This window comes from Nicotiana tabacum, chromosome 14, assembly GCF_000715075.1.
Source record: "Nicotiana tabacum cultivar K326 chromosome 14, ASM71507v2, whole genome shotgun sequence".
Classification (NCBI taxonomy): domain Eukaryota; kingdom Viridiplantae; phylum Streptophyta; class Magnoliopsida; order Solanales; family Solanaceae; genus Nicotiana; species Nicotiana tabacum.
Window position 1 is genome coordinate 84951748 of NC_134093.1, and position 24450 is coordinate 84976197.

The 24450-nt window shown below is 36.9% G+C and overlaps 1 protein-coding gene across 3 annotated transcripts; it reads right to left on the reverse strand.

Moving 5' to 3' along the window:
• Positions 1 to 1221: 1221 nt before the first annotated feature.
• Positions 1222 to 22526, reverse strand: LOC107762294 (uncharacterized). Of its 3 annotated transcripts, none has more exons than XM_075229718.1 (17): positions 22065 to 22526; positions 21238 to 21356; positions 18811 to 18856; positions 16707 to 16779; positions 16555 to 16612; positions 15764 to 15859; positions 15323 to 15440; positions 14989 to 15255; positions 12757 to 12858; positions 12254 to 12611; positions 12047 to 12160; positions 8420 to 9045; positions 8103 to 8299; positions 7369 to 7591; positions 6690 to 6809; positions 5174 to 5947; positions 1222 to 4540 (listed from the first exon to the last, which is right to left on the reverse strand). In XM_075229718.1, the coding sequence occupies exons 1-17, from the start codon at positions 22158 to 22160 to the stop codon at positions 1469 to 1471; spliced, it is 6459 nt and encodes a 2152-aa protein (XP_075085819.1). In that variant the 5' UTR covers positions 22161 to 22526; the 3' UTR covers positions 1222 to 1468. The 3 variants fall into 3 exon arrangements, with proteins under 3 accessions (XP_075085819.1, XP_075085820.1, XP_016436124.2); XM_075229719.1 differs by having other exon boundaries at positions 18811 to 18891; positions 22065 to 22477; XM_016580638.2 differs by lacking the exons at positions 14989 to 15255; positions 15323 to 15440; positions 15764 to 15859; ... (3 more) ...; positions 21238 to 21356; positions 22065 to 22526 and adding an exon at positions 14755 to 14913.
• Positions 22527 to 24450: the final 1924 nt, after the last annotated feature.

The following is a 24450-nucleotide window of genomic DNA, read 5'->3' on the forward strand; positions in this document are numbered from 1 at the left end:
TTTATCCTATGTCCTGAAGGAATATGGTACCTGACAAAGTTTTTGAAGAGTTGAATCAGAGTAAAAGTTTGTTGTATTTTAATATTTATTTGTTATAGGCATTTTTTGTGCTTGATTTTTTTGTTGTCATTATGTTTTATAATTTGATGGTGTATATATATGTTTGATTAAAATGTAGATAATCAATTTTATAAGAAACTTGCAACAATTATATAAGGATAAAGTCTACAATATACGAGGAAACTTTGATAGAACCTAGGATATCAAATTCAACGCATATTGTATTTTGAGTGTGTTTATTAGTACATTTATTGTATTGTATGCTCGAGCATGTTTGTGTGTGTGCATATAATAATAAAATATTAAAATATTGATCGACTTTGTTAATCTTTAAAAGTATATTTAATGCTGGTTAAAGTTATGATTAGCATTAAAAACAAAATCACCATAGGATTTGTTAATAAGAAAATATAGGATTTGTAAATCATTAAGAGTTCTCATCCTAAATAATAGGCTTTCAAGTATTTCCAAACCAACTGCTATTAGTTGCAAAATTGTCTTTGTAAGACTTGCTTAAGTATTACTATTGCTAACACAAGACAAACTTGCCCGTTCATATTAAATTGTTCACATTCGCAGGTCCAGAAGATACTTAATTATATTGAATTCAGCTATTACGTTAATATCATAAATGAACATTGTATCTTCTTTAACGTACATTGCTGTTTTACATAATTCCTTCCTCCTGTACACAAATTTACATACACATGCAAAGCACATACTCTAAAACTAGTATTTACAAAGAGCAAACTAGTCATATTGTAAATATTTTGTATTAATAATAAGTAGTTTAAACCCATTGTTTAGGAAAATCAAAATAAGGAAGGTAAGCGTAGTATTGCAAACCATAAAGGAGGTTAGTGTGATGAAGTCAATGCAAGGGGAGGTTTTTGAAATTATTTCTAAATTTTATACATTGAAATAATCAGGCGACTTAAAAAGATAACTTTGCACGGTCCCAAGTTAAAATGCAATTGTTTTTACTAAATACTTACCGTTGTGTTTTTCTATTTCCTTGGATGGTAGAATTGAGGGACAATTTCCTCCTTTCTGTTTTGTCAATCTTCATGAATACATACTTGGACATATGAAAGAGACATTGTCTTTCGGAATCCATGATATATTCAAGGAGTTCGTACTACACCTTTTTTCAAAAACAAATAAACATCAAAGTAGCCAATACCATTATAGTGGTCAAGCATTCATTTGATTATGTGATGACAATATACAAATCTATAGACCAGAAAATATGTAAAGAACTAGACCAAAACTAGACTCGAGGGAGCTTGGTGCATTCTAAATATTAGAACCAAGCTAACTCTACATTATTAAATGAGCTGACTTATTTACAAGACAAGCTCACAGATATCATAGTTTTCTCTGTCAAAATAACGTGTAAACCAGAAGCTTACAGGTTCCCTGTAATTGTTACAAAAGGAACTAATCTTCTATAATCTCTCCGTTTCCCAAGTGGACAACTATCAAGCACCCTCCCTAGCATCAACCGCGTGTTTTGCAATGCCAATTCTCTTGCTGACAAACCCGATTCGGATGCATTAGATTGTCCCGCTGGTGCTGAACCTGCTCCAAACCCGAGGCCCATTGCAAACTGCAATGGTCCACTTCGAGCCTTAAATGAGGTTTGAGGTGCAAGACTCTTCTCTTCGGTGCTAACGAGCCCATACTCAAATTGCCCCAGCTCATTAGGATGTGATCCAGGTAAAGAGCTACAACTGTGTAAGAGCGCTTCCAACACACTAAGTGCCTCCCAACACAAAGGGCTTTCCACCAACTGAGATACAATTGCATATAATTGTGGACTCTGAGCAGCATCCATTGGAGTATGCTGAAGCAATGCCTTCAGCATAAGAAGGATAACACGATGATATTCCACTGGCCCTCTTTCAAGAAGCCGTAGGAGGTGCCCAAATGCCAGAGTTGAGTGCTTGGGGAACCATTCATGGCATAGTAATGGTGAAACACAAGCTAAAAGGTTTTCTATTCTTTTGATCTCACCGCGGGAGTAAGCCATAAAAACAGTAGCTAGTTCATCCATTGATTTTGATTGACACCAGACGGCTATATTGGCTGCAACAGAGCAAGCCTTATGATGTTGCTGCTGTAGTGGTGACATAAACCCCATAACTGCATCCTGGCTGAGCTGTAAGCAGAGCCAGGGAAGCAAGCCTGTAATGTGCATCAAAAGGCGTGTTTCTGCATCACCGAAGATGGAATCGCACGAAGGCACTGTGATCCTCGATAGAAGCTCAACAGAAACACCATGACTGACAGTGGACGTAAGGCCTTTAAGAACCAGTGGCTGCACTCCTTCAAAGACTGGCAACTTTGCATTTGACGCTGATGGCTCACAGGCATTCCGTGATTCCAGACGTTGGAAGTCAGAACTGTCAGAAACAATTGAATCAAGCTCATCTCGAGGCATACTTGAAAGAAGCACATTCTCTGTTGTTCGATCTCGGAAAGATAAATGGTCAATAACCCGACGAAAAAGCTCCAGCACTTGACAGTACACATGGACAAAATCTGTATGCATCATGGCCACACAACCCCAAAAAAGCTGGGGATAGAGTATAACCTTTTCTGGTTCCATATTCTCCACCATCACCTGTAATGTCAACAAGATCTCCATAACAAAACCTAAAACAGATGGTATAGGATTTCCCAAGCACCTGTGAAGACAACGTAGCAAGGATACACATGCATCATTTGTTACACGAGGCCTTAGTGAACGGTAAATCTGGTGTGAGCGGCAGGCCAAATGCCTAGATGTGCACTCCATAGCCCATTTAAGTGCCTCTGCTCCCCAAGTTTCTCGGAGATCTCCTTGAAAGAAGATAGCGTCCACCATACTCTGCACCAGAGCAGACAAGAGTGCTGCACTTGGCAGCTCCGTTCTCACTACCGTGGGGTCCTCATTCTCCCACATCATGCTACCTCGCTTAGATTGAACATACTTTATGAGGCTTACTACTTGCTGCTTGTTCTCTCCATCATTATTTTCAACATCATATAACTCCAAATGACGCCCTGCAAGGGAATACAATAGATTAACAAGCAGATGCTGACAATGCTCCAAGACAATATCCTCTGAACTATCCATTGATACAAAAGTGACATGAAAGAGCAAAGGTAAATGCTCCCGAAAGTCCTCATCGTTCTCATAAGCAATTTCAGCAAGTAGAATCAATGCTATGTCTGCATGAGAGAGCAAGTGCTGCTGATGTCCTTGCAGTGCTGATTGAAGTTCTTTTGCGTTGATACCGTGCATAACAGTCCCAGAATGCAATCCATCATCCCCAGAATTTGGAGTGTCAATGAAGTAGTCTCCGCTGTCTCGAGAGCGATGATGACTTCGCATACTTCCGGTTGAACTCCGTACTCCCATTAATGGCCCTGACATGTTGACCAGTGATGGAAGAAGTTGGCCAGACCGACCAGCAGTTACTGGGACAATATTCAACTCAGGAGGCATAGGAGTCAATGGGCCTGAGGCACTTCTCCCTCCAACAGCTGCTGTTCTCCAGCTCAAGCTCCCACTTGTGTTCCTTAGTGGACCATCAACGGACCCGCGAACTAGTAAAGGTGACATGTGAGGTTGACTCTCTACAACTGATGCGACTTGAGCAACAGAAGGCCCCTGAGAAAATTCCAACACGATGTTTCCATTTCCCTCACCTTGGTTGGCACTAGGCCTCAGAGGTTCTACACTGTCGAGCATTCGCTGAGCCAGTTGGTAAACCAAGTGATCAATAGTACGTTGGGGGCATATACGAGCTAAATATAAACTTACTCTTTTGGCAACAGAGAAGTATGTAGCAAATGCGCCACTTATTTCTGCTGATGCATTTGAATCACAATCTTCAATACCTTTTGCAATCAAAAAATCTAAAACTGGACTTATGTTCCTGGGTTTGCTGGCAATTGTACTCCAAAGCTTCTCAATTTCATCAGGAAATTGATCACCATGCCGCCATGTAACGTAATAAAGACTTTTCAAAAGTCTATCACTCCATCCAGAGTCCTTGAGTTTCCAGAAATTGAGGTTCTCAATCCATGGAGCCATGCACGTCAAGACTTGATGCTGTGCAATTATATCAACTGCATCAAGCTGCCTCTGCATGATTTCTTCACAAAGCCACTGACTCAGTTCAGGGTGATCTTTAGCAAGTTTGCAAGAGAGTTTGTACTGGAACTGCTGATATGAGTCAGGAAGGTTCCCTACAACAGCAGCTCTGTAGCTTCCTGAACCCTCCATGCCATCCTCAGCCCATTCACGGACAGAAAGCGTCTCAAGCATTTGAAGGGCATCATCACGAATTTGTCTAGAAGGATCTACCACCTTGTAGAGGATCAGGCTTAAGAGTCTCTGAATTTCACATTTCGGTATCTCTTGACGCATGTAGACTTCTGCTAGCACACAGAAGTAGCCATCTGCAATTGCAGCATCTGAGTAGTAGCACTGTACCAAATCCAAACTTAAGTGCTTCAGAGGTATAACAACATGAACAACAAAAATCTACCAAGGGCAGAGAAGGTTAAATATAACTTGCTGCACGTAACAACAACAAATAAGTTGATGAATCTTCATTCTAAGCTGTATATCAAGAAGGTAGCAGTAAATGCAACACTGAAAATGCTAAAAGAATGTGATTGAGACACCTAATGGATACAGACACATTTCATTTACTTAAATAGAAAACCATCAAAAGATAAAAATTAATCAAAATGGCATACCTCATGACAGCATTATGTATGTATACCTCATAACACCAAGTAAAAACTGTCCACACCTCATGACAATCACATTAACAATCACATTTAAGATGCTTAATCCGATCATACAAGTGCAACTTGAACACAGATCATTAGTATTAGCATAAGCAAACAAGTGTAGTATATAATAAATGAATAAAATACATGCACAGAGAAGTCCTAAAAGACCGACAGAAGAGAAGAGGTGAAAAGGCTATCGAGGCAGAATTCTTTTTCTCTTTCATAGCGCCGCACAATGGAGAGATTGTAGTGCTAGACCAGATTTACCAGCGGACACTTGAAAAACAGTAGAAGAAAAGAAAAGGAGAAGAAGGAGCACCTGATCAATGCAAGCAGGAAATAGGTCCAAATTTGTTAGAAGAAGATTTCTTAAAGCTAATTTTGCAAGTGAAACTCGAAGATGACTTCCTCTGTGCCTATCACGACCATTTGTTCCTCTGCCACTTTCACCAGTGAATCTTGAATAAGATGGAGTTCTTGGATCAGCAGGTGAATAACCAAACGGAGCCCTTGGCGCAGGCTCAATGAATAGGCTATTAATCCAAGATATTACACGCCCGCTCATCTTTCTTGCATTGTCATCAAAGCACGGGCCATACAATAGTGAAGCCATTGCATTTGAGGAAGCCCACTGGATTGCCTCTACCTGTTCACTCAATTCTTTATCAAATGATAATTTGTCCAAGGAGTCTTTTGATCGAGAGTGCTGAGCAGACTTGTATCGCTCCACTTCACGTCGATAATCATTAACACCATCCTGATTTGAAATATTGCTAGCATCATCGCTCCAGGTGAGAAGAAGATCAAAGAGTCGCCTCCTTGTTCTAATATCAAATTTCTCAGATTTGGACTCAACAAATTCAGGGGCCAGGGATCTCAGTACAGAAGCAAGTGCATAACGGAGGGGTTGCATATCTTGGAAACTCTCTGCAGATGCTGTTAATATCTGTCTGGTTGTATCTTCAATGAACTTTAAATAATGTAGGCGGAAAACTGGTTTCCTACTAAGCATTCCAGGCCAGATATTCTCAGCAACTGTGCGGTATATATTCGCAATGTGGATACGAAGTTCTTCTCGACGGGACCTTTGGCTCTGCAACGAAAATATTGAATATCTACTTAAAGATCAGACTGGACATATATGTATACCAAATAAGTAAAGTGAAAATGAATACCTATAACTACATACCCAATCAGGCACATAAAAAGTTCAGCACAGCATCTTGAAAGACTGTTGTTGTAATTACAGAGAGTTTTATGCCAAAGATTCTATTAGCAAAAATATGGAAATTCTTTTGCCAATATAATAGACTCATTAGTTTACAGAAGATGAATTTAGTATAAAATTGCAGTTTGCTTTAAATCGATTATTAAAGGTAATCGAGATTAATGAACACATCAAGATTTTCGGATATAGCAGAATTGGCTAGAGAAGATCACCAGCAATACTATCTCCTGCCATTAGCATGCAAGAAACGTGTTTTGCAAATCTGCTCATTGTTATAAGTATGACGTTAAACATACGCCTGTCAGCTGATGTAAATAGATCATGTTTGGAAAACTCATGATGCTATCTCTTGACTAACAAGTTTGTCTACTACCACTTTGCATCATATTGGGGGCTGCATCCGCTTGTAATAACTCAAAGGGTTAAGAAGCTCCATGTTCACAATGTTCGCAGAACTCTTTGCCACAAGGTATATAGAAACTCATAACACTCCGCCACTCCAAAGAAGGAGAAGAATCCAAGGAAGAATCAACCACTCAATTACAGACATCATAGTAGGCAAGCTGACACAAAGGAGTTAATGTTGGGGAAGTATTAAAAGAAGTACCTTCCATTTTGGTTTCCCTTCTGTCTCCAGAGAAACCTCGTCGATGAAAGATGCAAGCTCATTGAACATGACTTCACATATTTCAAGATGTGCATGGCCAAGAGCCATTGTAGCTGCATGCTAAAACAGGCAAAAAGAACAAATTACCTGACACATCGTTAAACATAAAATGAAAACTTTTGATTCTCTACTACTCTCAGCTGCCCGAAATACTAATACACAACATAATCCATGGCTCTTATTCTCACAAAAATATTTCAGAGAGTAACAAATCCTTGAACAACTTTTTCAATACGTACAAATATAACAGTATCTCAAGTGCTCCTGATAATAACCAGTGTCATCACATGGGGCTGCTGAAGGATTATTTATCAAACTGAAATTTTTTATCATAACGAGATCAACTCTTGTGCTTTAACAGTTTTTCAAGCTACAAAGGCATTATATAATTGTCCTAGATAGTGGCAGGAGGAAGTTTGAAGATCAAATTTAGTTAAAGGATTCTAAAAGGTTCTCATGAAAAACACAGTAAGAAAAAAAATCTCGTACCGCTATCAATTTCTCGTTAGATGTTAATATACTATTCTAAGCTCCAACACTTACATCGAGAAATAAATACATAGAGACAGTATGACAACTGTATCACCCATCTGAAAGGTTTTCTGTAGCCACTACTTACTATATTTGGTTCGGAACCAGACTTTAAGGATGGGAAGATTAGATGGAAAAGTTCTTTTGTAGCGGCTGAACCACCACCTTCTTTACTATCAGGTGGACATGAGCATGCGAACATTCCATACATCAGCCATTGATCTAGCTTGTTATCTGTGTCCTGTGATTGATGGGCCTTTCCGCCCAAATCCAAAGGAGTGATATGAGCAAGCCGCTGAATAACTTCCAATCTGCAAGTAGCATCAAAATAAGATGGAAGATTTAGCCATCTTCATAAAATTACTTGAATTTGAAATTTTGAAAAATAAGGAGCTGCATCAATGAACAAGAGATGGAACTTGAAATATTTGTTTTCTGAGATAATGTCCAAAATAGCCCAGCAAAAGGCATATATCAAGGTCGAATTCTTGATATTCATCAAGCAACAAGCAATTCAATGCACAAACATAATGTTCATCTCATCCTAAAATACAGCACATGTTTATTCTAAGTCAAATTAGATGTGTAGATTTTTCTTGCATAGAAGAGAAACTAATTCATGATTCTAAGGAAAAGTAAGGAAATATGGTAACATGAAAGTGTAGTTGGACGTAAACCATTATACACATCATTCCACAATAGAATTGTTTTACTTTCCCTAGTATACCCAAGAGGTGCTTATAAAAGATAGATGACACCCTAAAGTAGAAAGCATGGCACACTTTCACGTTTAACATGTCTATAATTCCACAACTGGCTTACTTTGCATCCTGAACAGAACTCGGGCACAGCTCAGCAGCATACTTGACAAGCTCACTAAGACATCGAGCCCATCTGTGCTTATCGGGGCTATCAAATAGTATAGATTGGAGAGTAACATCAGGAGGTACAGGATCAGACTCTCGCCTCAGATCAAATGGACGCCCTGAATCCCAGTAACAACTCTGAACTATGTCATCCTGCAAAATAGCAGACCTCCTTACTAGATATATACCTGAATTTCCTAATTAGAAATAACAGAAGTACCCGAATGTTCAGTGTTCAGAATGCACTACATAAAAGAAATAGCTGGTACCCACCCCATTCTCTTCTAAAACATCAATTATAAATATGGGTTCAGCTTCATTTTTCAAGATATGATCTGATCGCTCAAGCAATGAAAGTTCCCTAATATCATTTCGCAAAGCACGAACACAACGCAGCAACTCCAGTGCTGTGTGCCGAATCTGACTATCCACGGAGCTAAGGAATATAAGACCAACTGCATCTATCTCTGAAGCATGAAATTCAATTGTCTGGGAGTGATGGAAAGAAGACTTCTTGAATCCCTCAGTTCTCTGCACACGCTTTGCATCTGAAACATCATACTCCACCATATCATCCGTTAGGCAAGCTCTCCAAAAACACATGAGCTCCAAAAGGCGCTTCAGAGACGTTTGAATAAGAAGAGGGAACTCATCTGGAAGACGCAAAATAAAGTTTGCCATCCCTCTCATAACTGCGAACCGACGGTGTGGTAGGTATCTTACAATGCGATTGAGTACCTGTACAGCTTCCTCACGCACACCTGGATCGATACTGATGCCATGTTGAGGTATTATCCCAGTTATTTTATCACTTCGGCCAACTTCTTCAATTAGATATGGTATACACTTCAGAACTGAGCGGAATAGATAACCCTGAGACTTCTCCTTTGTTACAGCATCTGGCGCACAAAAGCATTTATATGTACACTTATTTGGCACAAAATGCACTTCCTCAGACAATTTAGAGAAAAAATTCAAGAGAAGATGTCCAAAGATGAGATAAGAAAAATATTCTCTAGAGGATTAACAGATGTGAAAAGGCAAGTTTCCTAAGAGGTATGGCCGAAAAGGTGTTGGATTGGTGAATAACCATTCAAAGGCTTGATTTAAAAACCCAAACTATAAACATTGATTTGGTTTGTGCAATATTTATAATTTAGGTTACAAAATCTCTTTATCAAACAAAGATTTTTGAAACCCGAACCATAAAAATTAAATTGCAGGATAACTAACAGAAAAGCCAAAAGAATGTCTGTCGACAATAAAAGGCCATAAAATTGTGAATTTAGAATCTGAACTACAGATAACCACAGCATAAAGTTTCACACTGTTAACTGACGAATAAGATTGATCAAGTGCTACTTTTACATAAACTACTGCAAGACATAACACAAATAAACACACATGCCTCCTCTCCAATAATTTAAACTTTTAGATGTGGTAGTCACACAATTCAAACATGGTACTAAAGCAGATAGCGGTCTAGAATTCAAGTCTCACCATGACCCATTTTAAAAAGAATTCCATGTGTTTGGCCCAAGAAAAAAGAGTCAAGCCCGCACATGAGGTGGTGTGTTGCAGACCAATATAAATAAATAAATGTACTGCTCTAATAACTTAACTTTTTAGATGAGGTAATGACCGGATATGAAAAAGAATGTATAGAAGGTTGTTTGGTCGGTGGAGTAAGGAGACTTATAGCCTGTTTGGCCAAGCTTATTTTTGGGCCAAAAGTGCTTTTTTAGCCAAAAGCACTTTTGGCCAAAAATTGAGGTGTTTGGCCAAGCTTTTGGAAGGAAAAAAAGTGCTTTTGAGTTTTTGAGAAGCAGAAAAAAGTAGCTTCTCTCCAAAAGCACTTTTTTGAGAAGCACTTTTGAGAAAAATACACTTAGATGCAGTTTTCAAAAGCTTGGCCAAACACTAATTACTGCTCAAAAGTGCTTTTCAAATTAATTAGCCAAACACAAACTGCTTCTCACCAAAAGCACTTTTTAAAAAAATACTTTTGAGAAAAGCACTTCTCAAAATAAGCTGATTTTAGAAGCTTGGCCAAACAGGCTATTAATCTCCAGATAAAATTCAGCATTGTTAGTACAATGTTTGGTTGCTACTTTTCTTTCCCTCGTAAATAATACCCACATAAGTCATGCCGGAATCTGTACATTATATTATGCGGGGTAGAATGTGAGATAAGAATGTGGGTATTATGGGTCAACATATTAAAAGATCAAAACCAAACCTAATAACAGTAAACAAACTTTTGTTTTTTGTTTAAAAAGTAAACACATATTTCAAATTATACATTGAGTACTAATTTGTAATATATCAAAGAAACAAACATCCAACAAGAAATAATCCATGTTACTAATTTTTGTATTACTAATCTCTGCATTATAATCCCTGCTTTACTAATACATTACCATCGCTGCAAAGCTTCTTTCTAGACCAAAAGACTAACGTTTTAAGCATTTCCAATTTAAGCTAAGTGAGGAGGCTCTAAAATTTCGAAGGCAACCATTGAGGCTAAAGTCACATGATACTAATGCTTGATAGGTGAGCCAGTTTTCCCGTGCAGACCTCATGGCTCAAGCTGTCCAACAATACACTTTAATTTCTAATAACACATCTTTAATGCTCTGCACCTTCGGATGTCCAACATTGTGCAACCATAAACACTTTACTCTTAATCTGTTTTAAGTATTTGACTAAACATTATTGATATTCTTTAATTTATTTCTGAATTTGGTGACTAAGTATGTTGTTATGTACAATGTTACTGTTCCAAGATACTTAAACAAGTCATTGGACATATTGCTTTTGATATCAATATTTTTTTTTCAATATATTTTTATTGGTATATATCTTTCAATTTATTTTAATATTTTAACTTCTTGTTTTTCTTTTTTAAGCTTAATAACAAAAAATGGTGGGGCTTATGAACAGAGCCTTGGAGCTAACACCTCACTGTAAAAGATTGATAAAAAGAAACAGCCATAGCAAAGAGACAGACTTCGTAACTGAAAATCAGCTGAAGTATTCTCCTATGAGCCTCATATTTGCACTGCAGCCACACACCTGAAATTAGAAATCATATCTTTGCTCAACATTGTTTTTTTATTATTTTTTTGATAATTATCTTTGGTGAGAATTGTTAGAGGACGAAGAACTGGAAATGGGTTTTACATCTGGGACCTGCCTTCTTGTTTGCAAGGATAGGAAGGTTGTACGGCATAGCCACTAAGAGGCAGCAGGGCTTCAGACCAAAACCGAGGTTAAGGGAGCATCGGCTATATCCAATTTCCAGATTTTTTAGCATTGTCAGTTGGTTTTTGTTTTTATGTTTAATAAAAGCAACGCCTCTTGGTTTTGTCCCAAGCATATCAACCACAATATATAATCATTCTTGAGTAACAGAAAAATAAAGAAACATATATTCAACCAACAATATATTTCTTGTACTTGCATTGCGCACAAGAAGCCATCTGAATCACAAAATCAAATTGCCCACAGCCAAATTCAGGGTTCTACCAGTGTGAGGATTGCAGAGGCAATGGATTGGTGTATTTTAGTTGCAAAACCACATATCATCATTCACAATTTTTTTAATAGATGAAACAGACAAGAAGCAAAGAAATCCAAGGAGACTTAACCAAATTAAGTAAATGTGCGGTTTCAAAGATGTATGTCTCTACAGGCCTATGGTGAGTATAACAGCTGACCAACAAACAATACCTTCGGAACAGTAAAAATGTATCTCAAGAAGATTGTAAATAAACCAAAGAATTACATATTTCTTAAATTGAATTCTGAGAAACTGGCTGCCCAATTCGACCAAACAAACATGCAAGTTGCCTCATATAAAGGTTCAGGACAATAAGCTATCGTACTTAAGACAATTACCTATGGTTGTCCTTGAAGAAGTAAGAAGAGCCTGGCTGTAGGTCTTGTGACAAGATCTCAAAATTGACTCAATTGCAGCCTTCACTTTTGGGATGTAGTGGCCAATACCACGAGCTACAATTCATATCATAACAAAATGATGACTTCAGAATAACAGGGCCAAAAAATGAATAAAGAATACCAAAAAACTAAGAACGTCATAATTACCATGAAGAATTTCCAACCCAACATGCTGGCTGGTAGGAGACATGACAATGGCAAGCAAAGCACGAAGACCAATAACTTTGGCTTCGCTTGGACTATCTTGCTTCAGCAATTCCAGTATTGTATGGTTCATAGCAAAATCGATGTTGTGTTCAGCTATGGTCACACAGAATTCTACTAGTTTATCATGTTGCACATCCTGTGTAAGCATGCCTTTTCTGAGAACTGTAAGGAGTTGTGACGACACACTGTCTAGGTAATCCCATACACGATTTGGAGGCTGGGAATCACCATGAACGCCCAAGTAAAATCTCAGTATGCGGTGTAAACAGTCTAAGGCCATGAATCGATGGCTCTTGTCCTACAGAAAGAGCAATGTTATATAATGCTATGTTCTTACCTATACCAACTGCACAAGTAGATAACCTGACTCAGTTGATACAAAAGAGAAAGTAAGAGGCAGCTACAGTGAGGTTTTGCTTTGTTCCTAAAGTTTCACAGCTTACCCTCAAATGCTTATAGAGTTGCTCCATGTGAGGACCAAAGTTACTGAGGAAAACATGCGGATCACCAAGACACAGAAGAAGTGTAACTAATGGATATCCAACCTGGGTTGCAGAATATATACAAATTAGATAAAAACCCAACAATCTAGAAACAGAAAAATATGTGAGAACAACAATCAATGGAGGAAAATAATGAATGTTAAATATTACCACTTTGATCTAGACTTTTCACACGCTAAAGAATTATGAACGGAGTCCACTTTTCTATGCCTCTTTTTCTCTTCACTATTTTATTGTTTCTTTCTGGCTTTCGCAGGGGTTTAAAGAATTTAAATCTGTACATCCTAAATCCATATGAAGTTAGGGAAATAATATTTAGGATTGGACACCATACAAGAGGCTCATTATATTGGAGTTTTCAGCTACATAAAACAAGAAAAGTTTTCTGAATCTTGAGATTCTTAATTATGACATAATCAGTAAATATTACTCTCCACATAATTCTTAATTATTCTGAATAATATGAGCATTAAGATTTTTCTACTCAATATTCTTAATAATTCTCTAGATACTTGGAAATCCCTTCCAACAATGCGGTGAAACTTGAGTTTGCTTATTTTGCAAAACAACAAACACTAAAAACTCACCAGAATAATAAACCTATGGCTTGAAATTTTGAATAATATAGCCAAAATAGTGTACTATCACCAGAATGAAAAGCGCGGGAATTCTTTCCTTAAAAAAATCACAGGTAATTGCAAATTGAAAGAAAGCTTCTTGTAACATACACAAAAATATATTCTCAATCACTGAAAAGAAGTATAGTCATGCAGATCTCCAGAACACATTAACATAACTGTAATTGGAAGTTGAAGAGTATAAAAAAATCGACAAAACAATGAGAAGAATTCAATGTTTAGTGGAGGGTTCAAGATGCAATACCATGACGAAAAAGAGGAGACGGAGACTTTTCAGAACCATGATTGAAAATTCAATGTTAACTCAATGCCAAGATTCTATATCATGAGAAAAATCAGTTTTTTAGAGAATGATTTGCAAAGTTAACAAAATAGCAATCCAATTTGACGCCGCTAAAACACTGGAAGTGGAGCCTCTAGAAGAGTCACTGGAAAGAGACAAAGATAGTAAACTAATCCAAAGAGGAAAACTCCAGGGAAGAGGGCATAAGACTGCCAACCGATAGGCAGATGTTAAGAAAATGTAACTTTGGCCTAACTGCAACCCAAAAGTTAGCTCATGAGGTAAGTACTACCGAAAATCATATAAATAGACTACAATTGATCCCCACAAAAAATGTTGCACATTCTAGGAGCCCTCTATATACTCAAGGCTGGAATGGATATCTAAATCATGGACAATATATCATGAGGGCCCAATATTGGGTGAACCAAGAATAGGGATGGGTTTGGCTCTGATTCCATGTTAAGAAAATGGACCTTCGGCCTAACTTACTCAACCCCAAATACTAGCCCTAATGTGAGGATTTCCCAAAGACCGTATAACAACATAAGTCAGTTATGTTGTAGGAATTTGAAGCTACATGACATAAGAAAAGTTTTATAATTCTTGACATTGCTAATTATGAACTAATCATTAAAAACAACATCATATTCTCAATTATTCTCTTGACTAACATAATCAAAAGAATATTCATACACAATACTGTTAATGCATCTTAGAACTTCAACCTGGGATATAAACTTTTGCTGACTTATCGTATCCATTCTCTGGAAGCTAAACTTATTCAGTGCCCATTGAACAGAATAAATGAATCCAAATGAGATTATATACTATCGTTTCATGGATTCAGAGTTTTTCTTGCTAAACACAGACTACATAAAATAGATGAACCAGTCTATGGTCACCTTGTTTGACATGCTAGACACAATTTGATTTAAAAGTAAATCAATTGTTCAGAGTAAACGGCAAGCAATAGAAATTACTAAGTCAACCCAAAAACGGAAAATGTAAGAAAACCTGCATGCAGTATGGACAACAGAATGTGAAAGAAGCAACTTGGCCAAAATGACAGGGACTGGAAACCATCTCACTTTGGTGTAGAACAAACCATTAAATTTGTGCAGACAAAACATTTTGAGACTTTCCCACAGATTTGATCTTCTTTTCACCTCATTTATACTTGATCTTAAATGGAAAACACCAGAGAAGACAGGAGGAAGTTCTCTAAAATGGCCTTTTTAAGATGCTTACAGCAATATGTTTGCTTTGCTTGTCCATCCAATGCATGAGTTGCACCCTTATTCGTGCCACAGCTTCATACCATAAAGTTAGTGCAGGATCTATGCCTGAAGGAGGCCATTGACCTTTTCCACTGTCCGCAAGAGGTGCTAAGATGTTTGATAGCATGTTGCATAAGGCATGATGAAGTTCACTTTTTCGTTTATGAGGAGCACGATTAAGTGGGTTAGCTTTAGCCACAAAGGAAGCTGAAGCATTCAGTCCACCCTCTGTCTTTACCTGGAAATATCTTTATCACCATAGTACCTCAATGGATATTAATTCAGCAAAATAAAATAAGACATACCCCAAGCTTCAGGTAGCGCATTCCGTTTATAATACTAAGTGTTTCACTTCTAGCAACACTAGTATCTATTCGGCGTGTGTTGAGTTCCATGAAGAAGCGTTCTGTCACTGAACTAAATCTGGTGACAGAGAGGGGAAGCGTTAACACCCACAACAATGAAGCACGAGGCTGAACTTCAGAGTCTCACTGATCAAAATAATTTGGTAAGTACACAAACTCTATGATGTAAATAGGGCACACACAAACGACTTTCATGAAACTTGTTATTTTTTCACTTGACACAATCAGGGTAAAGTTTGCAGAGGTATCATTTCATTCTTCTCTCTTCATCGCCATTTTTATTCCATCCTCCTTAGAAAGAATTTTCCAATTAAGTTGGTATCAAGTGTGTGAATTTCAAAAATATCGGACTATAGAAATGTACAAATATCATTCACTTACCTGATCCTCGATAGGGCACCAAGGAGTTGGGCAACCAGGTCCAGAAGAAGCCCCCGTAAATCAACCAATGAAGGGTAATCAACCTGGCTAACAACCCTGCAATAAGTAAATGTTGCATTATACCACATAAACTTCAAAGTCAACAGCTTTATTTCCATTCCAGTATCTGACTCAAGAATGAGAATAAGTCAAGGTATATCAGATCATCTCTCTTGGCCATTGTAATGGCAATAAAAACATATTTATAAAGCAGAAAGTAATCAAGCTTGAAAGGTACAAAAACCTGATCTAGCCACAATATCACAAGCCTGCAAGAATAGAGACCAGTTTAGGCTAAAACGTCTAATCCATATGAGATGAAGGTAACTTCATACTGGAGTCCCATTTTCCCCACTTCACTATGCTAGAACAAGAAATACACTTTCAGAGGCATGCCCTCTCGAAAAAACCAGAGCCCAGTTCCACAGAATGTTTTGTGCACATGAAACTAACCAGGAATTGTGTCACTTAGAAGTGAGATAAGAACAAGGTCTCACAAATATATGTCCTACCTGAACATGTCATTGTAGGCATGCATAAACTAAAAAATAAAATAAGATATGCCGGAGAAGGAAGATAATAGGAATTCGAAGATCAGATGTGTGGTTCTAGCAAAGAGGGAAAAACCAAAATAGGGACCAAATGATCAAAAGTGGGGCAAAAGAGTTGTCAGTTCTTGTAGCTTTCATTCTGGAAAAAGCAAAAAAGAAGTCGAGTGTCATGAATTTATAAATAGCTTGACAAACTTTTACCTGTCTGCATTTATTAGCCAATCAAAAACAAAATTTTCAAGCCCAATCCAAAGCTTCTCTGCAGTTTCGAAAAGCACATTAACTTAATAAAACTTGACTAGACCTCTAGGAAAAGGAAAATTTTGTTGATGTCATAAAATCTACAAATGTACCTGTAAGTCCTTCTTGTGGACAACACTCAACGAAGCGAATACATGCAGAGCAAAAGATGCATTCCACAGCAAGCTAAACCATCCAAGAAACAAGTCAGATGCTTAGAACAGAAATATAGGAGTATTTATTATGTGATACAGTTTGGCACAGTTCAGGTACAAACATGAATAGTTTACTAAATTATAGAACACTACATCTTCATTTCCTTTGTTATGTCAATTGAGTCTTAAAAATTGTACTTCCAAATAAGAACTTCTGTTGAAAATTTTGAGTCCATTTTCTCACAAGTAAACTGTCTTCTTTGTATATTTCTTCAAACTTCCTACAGCCAACCCCATAAGGATCTAAAATTGGAAACCTAAGTTCCTGTAAAGGTGAAAGGATGGATATTCTACTCACCTGAAAAAATCATAAAGCAATCACTAACTAACAAACTCAAGCCTGCAGGTATAAGTCTTCAGTTGCATGTAGCAAATAATAAAAAACATATTCTAAGTGCTCAGTGAATGGAGAGCTTTGTGCAGATTTTCATTAACAATGGGTTGGGTTGAATCTTAGCTGATACATTGAACGGATAGGTTACTCAAATAGTTTTGATGACTAAGAGGAAATAAGTCGAACGAGATATGCAAGTTTGTTTTGCTTTACAAATTTGTCTTGAGCAAAATGTGAAACTTTTTGGAAGAATATATTTATAATTGGGAGTCTCTTGTATCATATAGCTTTCTAGGCTCATCATTATGAAGCAACATGCAAATAGATTGGAGAACTATATCAAAATAATTGTATTCTTCACACAGTTTAAATTCGCAGATTGTTGGTTAACTTTTCCTTTTCTTTTTATCCAAAATATATATAATGAGCGATCAATAAAATGGAGTATTCACACTTTGATGCAACTAATGGATTGAAGAAAATGGCCGTCGTACACATTAACTCTGACAAAGGAAGCTAGCGAGAATCAACGCATAATAAATGTTAATGTCAATTCATAAATACTTGTGGTGATTTGCTCCCAAAATAGGTTCGAGCCAATAAATACATGTGATCTTTGCATAAATAGTCAAACAATCGCAATTTCCTAATTTCTTTTTTTTTCTTTTTCTTTTTTTAATAACCTGCGGTGTTCGGACTAGCCTGCGCGCCTCATTTTCCTAAACTCTAACCATCTTTTCTAGCTACATTTGTAAGTTTCATAATTCACTTCTTCTTTTTTCCCTAAGTTTTGTTTTACATAGATATATAAAACCAAAATTGAAAGGGAAAAGACCTGGAATACAGTATTATTAGAGGTTTATATCACAAATGTAAGATCAATCGGATAGAATGGTCTTGCATCTTTAATCCCATTAAATATGTGACATTCATTTTCATGCAACTTGTTTTAAGATAGGAAAATGGAAGATCATATAAAGTACATTCTGTGAGTGTAGATGCGGATGCTAAGATGAATGTGCGGTCATATAAGATTAGACAAAGATTAAAAATGATCGCATTCGCCAAAATGTGCACATGTTGAGGATTATGAGAAGGTCGCTTGAGATGGCTTGGTCATGTCCTGGGTCAACCTCCAAATGCACCAGTCCTTAGGTGTGAAACCATAATAAGTGAAGGTGTTAAAAGAGAACGAGGTAGACCTTAAATCACATGAAAGGAAACTGTCTCAAAAGACCTACAATCTCTTGGAATCAATGAAGACTTAGCAAAAAATAGGGCACCATGGAAGAAAAAGATCTATAAAGGCGATACTAATTAGTTAGAAATATATTTTAGCCATGTTAATACGTTTACTTTATGTCCTATGTGTTATAGCCTTATAGGACTCTTTTAGCTCTAATAGAAATTCTTATGCCGGTAGTAAGTATGAATAATTTCTATTATTTTTCATTTTTATTTTTATTTTATATAATGTTAGCATGAGATGAATTTAATTGGAGAACGTGGTCAGTGAAGATTCATATAGATGACCCTAACTTGTTTGTGACTAAGGCGTTGTCATTGTCGTTGTTTTATATAAAGAACATTCTGTCAGCACTTGAATGCAAAAGCGTTGTCAATACGTGGAGATGAAGTGATGTAAAAGTGAGCTAGTAGATTACAAACCTTTCTCTGAAATGTTGATGCGTCATTTGCACCTTTGGGAGATTCGCTGTAACCAGCATAAGAATAATGATAATCATACAACTGTTAATAAAATAATTTCAACAATTAGAAACCATAATATAACTCGTTTTACGAAGGTATTAAACAAGGAAAGAATATAAACAGAAGTTCTTTCATGAAAAATTCCTTCAGAGTTAGATACCCCCGCAACAAGTATGCGACCCACTACATAAAGTGCAAAGAAGCTTCAAGAAATTTGAAACAAAATTCAAGTGGTAACTTTTTCGATTAACGAGGAAGCAGCTCAAATGTGGAATAAAGTTGGTCAACGGAGAAATACATAGAAAAATAATACACTCCATAAGACCCAATACAAGTGATTTATATTTCCTCTCAAGGATTCACTATCTAGAAGGTTATCAACTGGAGTTGGGATCAACTCAAAGTAGGTGTTAGATAGTTATGTGTAAATAGTCCTAGTCCCCTATGTAGTATGAGTAGAATATGTCCTAGTCTCATATGTAGTAGGAGTAGAATATGTATTATATATAAGGCTCATTGTATCATTGTTAATAAATAGATTTTTCTCCCGTGCATTCTCACATGGTATCAGAGCTTCAGTGAGAAAATTACCGTTGTGCGTCATTCCAGCGACATCCGGGAAGAAAGATCTCATCGCCGTGCAATTTTCCGGCAACTTCGTCTTGTTCCTAGGGTTCACTGCTACAGTGGTACTGTGCATATACCAGTACCAACATCAGATCCGAAATCCTTGTGCGACTAAACCCTAGAAATTCCAGTCCCATCGGAACAAAAAAGTCACTCACCGCGCGTCCTTCCGGTTGACGACTCAAGATTGATTTGCGTTATCTCCATAGTGGTAAGTGTTGTGCGAAAACCAACACTATCATCTTGTTCGGAAAAGTCAAGCGACAAAACCCCAGTCAATCGCTCCGGCAGAAATTCCCTCACGCGCCTCCACGCATCGCCAGAACTAGGGTTCCGGCGAGCTACAGTAACTTTTCCAGAGCATGTGAGCCATTCCGGCCACTTTTTGACAAAACTTCATTAGGACAACTTACTCGTCCAGTGATTCCGAGCCTACTCATATAAATTACATCAAATTCTAACAACTTTTATTTTTTCCGGCATGAACAGTGCACTTTTGCGGTGTGAACAGTGATTTCCCGGCACGAACAGTAATTTCCAGCAAAATTTTTGTTTTCTGGTGGTGTTCTAAAACCTATTTTATAGTGTGGAATTCGGCTTAGTCTCACTATTTTCAAATTTTTCCGGCGACCTTTCGGCCAACTTCTGATTATCAGCAACCATCTGGTTTTGTTGCGCAAGGGGAGTCTAGTGGCCTTGTATGTCAAATGATCAGCTTGCAGATATTTTCACCAAATCCTTCACCGGTCCTCGTATTAGTTACATAAGTAACAAGCTCGATACATATGATGTGTATGCACCGGCTTGAGGGGGAGTCTTAGATAGTTATGTGTAAATAGTCTTAGTCCCATATGTAGTAGGAGTAGAATATGTATTATATATAAGGCTCATTGTATCATTATTAATAAAGAAATTTTTCTCCCGTGCATTCTCACCGTAGGCAACTACGGAAAACTAACTAAATTTTGAGTGAAATATTGAAATGACTGCCTCCTTCTTGAAATTTTTTTCTAATAAAAAATACACCCTCACCCCTCTCAATACTTCATCATGTCAGAAGGTGAAGTATGCCAAGCTTTTTTCTTAGTCACATTTTTTAAACTCTGGAATTTTAGATCAGTAACCTTTTCACAAAGTCAGCTCAGTGTCAAACATTTTGAGAACTTCTCAATATGAGAGGTGTGGTGACACAGAGGGCAACAAGATAGAGTAATAATTAGTAACAATAATAATTGACAGCTAAAAGGTTTCTGAAGAAAAGCATTTAAAAATCCATTATTAGGCCTACTGTAGTTCTGATACCTCCCCATGAATGCTTACTCCCAAGGAAAAATAGCATGTGCAAGCCAAAATACTCAAGAATACAGGTATGGATTGCAATTGCTTAAGTGGCGATTTTCTCCACACTTTTCGCTTCTCAATCACACTACCCTCCCCAGACCCCACTAGTGGGATTTCACTGGGTCGTTGTTGTTATTGTTGTTTTCGCTTCTTAATCAGTCTCAATTGAGCAAGCAGAAATAAAACTACGTAAAGCTGTATCTATTAACAAACAATGACTCAAGTTGTCATGCTGTATTCTCCTGAATAGGAAAGTAGCTATTGGCCTGTTGGACAGAGCGATGATAAAATCAGACATACATTTACCAAACTATTTGTTGATGCATGACGGATCTGCTAGTACAACTGTCAGAATGTATTTGCATGAATTGGAAACGCATGACTAAAAATATACATCAATTTGAAACAGAAATGTACCTTTCTCTCCATCTTAGAAGAGCCTCTAGAAGAGGACCAGGCGTGTGCCGAGCAATCATAGCTAATGAATCCAATACTTGCTCATAGGCTGGATCTGATGGCCGAAGGTACTGGCCATCCTGTTTAAGTAAAAGGAATATCAGAATAATGCACAAACCAAGTGAAAATAAAATACTCATACTCAACATACTCAACAAACCCAGTATATTCCCACTGGTGGGTCTAGGAAGGGTAGTGTATACGCAGACCTTAACCCTACAAGTAAAAATAAAATAATAACAAAATAATACTATCTTTTAACATCTCACAATTTGTTTTCGCATCAGAATGCAGAAAAGAATCACACCAATGAAAAGCAGAGCAGATAACTGTAATACACCAGTTTATTGGTGCCAATTCACGAAGACTATGCTTCCTCATTTCACTTTCTGGTGCTAGAGAATAATTTGCTATCTTAACCTTCTTAGGAATAAGCATTAGAACACTAGCAAGCATCTCTCCTAGGAAGCTCTGAAGCTTATCTAGGTAAGACTAATATATACAGATGATATGATTCAGCAAATGATATCATCTTGACTTCACTATTGGTCTTACAGCAATTGTGAATCATCTAATTTGATGAGGCACATGGCAAATCAACTATCTCAATCGTGCGACAAAAAGTATCGCATCAAAAATTATGTTATGCACAAATACAAAATGCAATATTCTCTGTCCCAATTTATGTGACTATACTTGATTGAAAAATAATGGTTGAAACTGACAGAGTATACTAATGGAAACTTTACATGAAAATAGGAAATAGGGAAAATTGTAGAAAAGAATACCTGAGCTTGAGCAGTTTCAATGCGACGTCTAGCAAGCGGAAGGAACCTCTGCAGCAATGCATCAACAATCAGCTTCGCTGCACTTCCTGCTTTCATTTTCCCCCCAATTTACAGCAATAGGTTCCAATTACAATCTGAGTATCATTCATATGACCAAAAAATTTCAAAATTTGTAAATTAGGATTCAAATTTCTTCATCTAAATAAAATTTGGTAATGCGATTATTGGCCCCAATCTCAGAATCTGATCAATTCATCTTCGTCTTCCATTTAGCAATTTGGATTGTCTGACTTTATTGTTCGATAATAGCGGAACCGGTTAGAAAAATTCAACTGTGTCTACCGGTTCGGCTCTGTTATTTTCTTGCTTTGCGCCTGCTGATTCGAGGATCCTTTTTTTTCTTTCCAATATTCGAGTATTCGACTTAGCTGTAGACCAGTTCTATGTCCTTTTTTTTTCTTTTTTTTTTTTAAGATGTCAAAATATACCACTTTATTATCCGAAATATCTTAATTTTATCGGAATTATAATTTAAGGTCATTCATACCCTTGCTAGTTCCTATTAGCAAATCATTCATATTTGTCATTTTCTTTGACCGACCTTTGAATAGATTTTTTTGTAGACAATAAATTTGTGTCCAGAAAATAATCGAGACTGAAAAATATTAAAACAATCGTAGTATTTGATTTCAAATAATATGAGTGTACAATCTCTATAAATCTCTAATTCTTCTTTCCAATAGTAAAATAAATCCAAGGGCCTTTGAACTTGATCTTGAATATGTAGTTATTGCCACGAATGATGATTTTGAATTCAACTAGTACGAACTTTGATTTGAACTCGTACTCCTTGAATCTTGATTTGTTCTTCGTTCTTGAGCTTGAACTTGATTTCTTGAACTTGATTGCTTAAAGCTTGAAACTTGTAGAGAAATTTACGGTGTTTGATCCACGAGCTCTCTCTTGCTTCTTGTTATAACTTCTAGTATGTTTTCTGAGTTATGAAGACCCCTATTTATAGTTATGGAGGGAAGAGTTGTGATGAGAACAAACTCTTTCCGACCAATCATATTGAAGTGTGACACTGTTGCATTTGATTGGTCAGAACATGTCACTTGCACATGTGGAGCGGTTTTATTGGCCTTTATATGTGATTTGGCATGCCTTGTCATTTTGACATGTGACATGATCATATTGGTTCTTCCGTTTGACTTGGCCTACCACACCATTTGACACGTGGCACCAAGCTGGGCCTCTAGGAAGATGGCATCTTGAGCTTGATGAAGTGGGTTCATCATTTGTGGCTCAATTAAATGGGTTAACCCAATGCATTTGGACCTTATATATTGGACTTATATAATTAGTCTAATTAAATTAGCCTATAATATTTATTTGGACAAATATATTTAATATATAGTCTAATTTTTTTTTATTGAATTTAAATTCAATAAATTTTGTATGCCTACAAATGCCCCTACTTCAAAATTAGTCGGGGTATAAACTTGTCGAGCTTTTACGACGAGACTTGAAGTACATAAAAACATAATTATTACACTTCATTTGATTGACTTCTAGTAAATGCTTAGTTGATCTCCTCACGTGTAATTGTAACTTAAGAATAATGGAATTTGAAAAAGAGGTGAGCCTTATGTGAAATCTCACGTGACTTGACTCACTAACAAATCATAGTATCTTTCTTTCATCAATTGTTTAATATTGATACAGATTAAGGTTGGCAAGTAGGTCGGTTCCGGGTCTAAATGGGTCAAGTGGGCCGATCCAAACGGTCCCGATCTCGGGCAGGTCCCAAACTAAACAGGTCAAATGGTCTTTTTATAGGGACCAACCCGGGACCGGGACTGTTTGGTCCCGGGCTAAACGATCCCGGCCTGCATGCTAAATGGGCTAAGTGTGCCCAACAAAAAATTTTTTAAAAATTAAATAGAAATTAGAGACAAAAGTATGTTAAAAAAAAATCTAAGGCAATGCCTTGTAAATTTTATTATAGAATTGTGACCTAAATTTTTTAATTCAAATTTAAAGTCTAAAGACAAAAATATTGTAAAGAGATATTCAAAGCAATGCCTTATAATTTTATTATAGCATTAAAAAAATATGGCGAACCTACGACTATGACATGTAATGAGACAACACGACATAAGGACAGTGATTCGGAAGATCTGGAGGATGATATAATACCTGAGGAAATTATCAAAGAAGTAGAGAATTTTGAAAATACACCAAAATCTAATTTGGAGGAAACTGAGGCCGTTAACTTAGGGGATTCTAAAACAGTCAAGGAAACTCGTATAAGCATTCATCTGTTAGAGAAAGAAGAGTATACCAGGTTCCTAAGGGAATACAAGGACATTTTCATATGGTCCTA

What these genes read in the sequence shown, in the direction of transcription:
- LOC107762294 (XM_075229718.1), bottom strand. Translation starts at nt 22,160, where the DNA reads ATGAAAGCAGGAAGTGCAGCGAAGCTGATTGTTGATGCATTGCTGCAG. An exon ending in GGTGCCCTATCGAGGATCAG is followed by an intron (nt 15,441 to 15,763) that starts GTAAGTGAATGA and finishes CTCTGTCACCAG; the next exon opens with ATTTAGTTCAGTGACAGAAC. An exon ending in AACTCTATAAGCATTTGAGG is followed by an intron (nt 12,612 to 12,756) that starts GTAAGCTGTGAA and finishes CTCTTTCTGTAG; the next exon opens with GACAAGAGCCATCGATTCAT.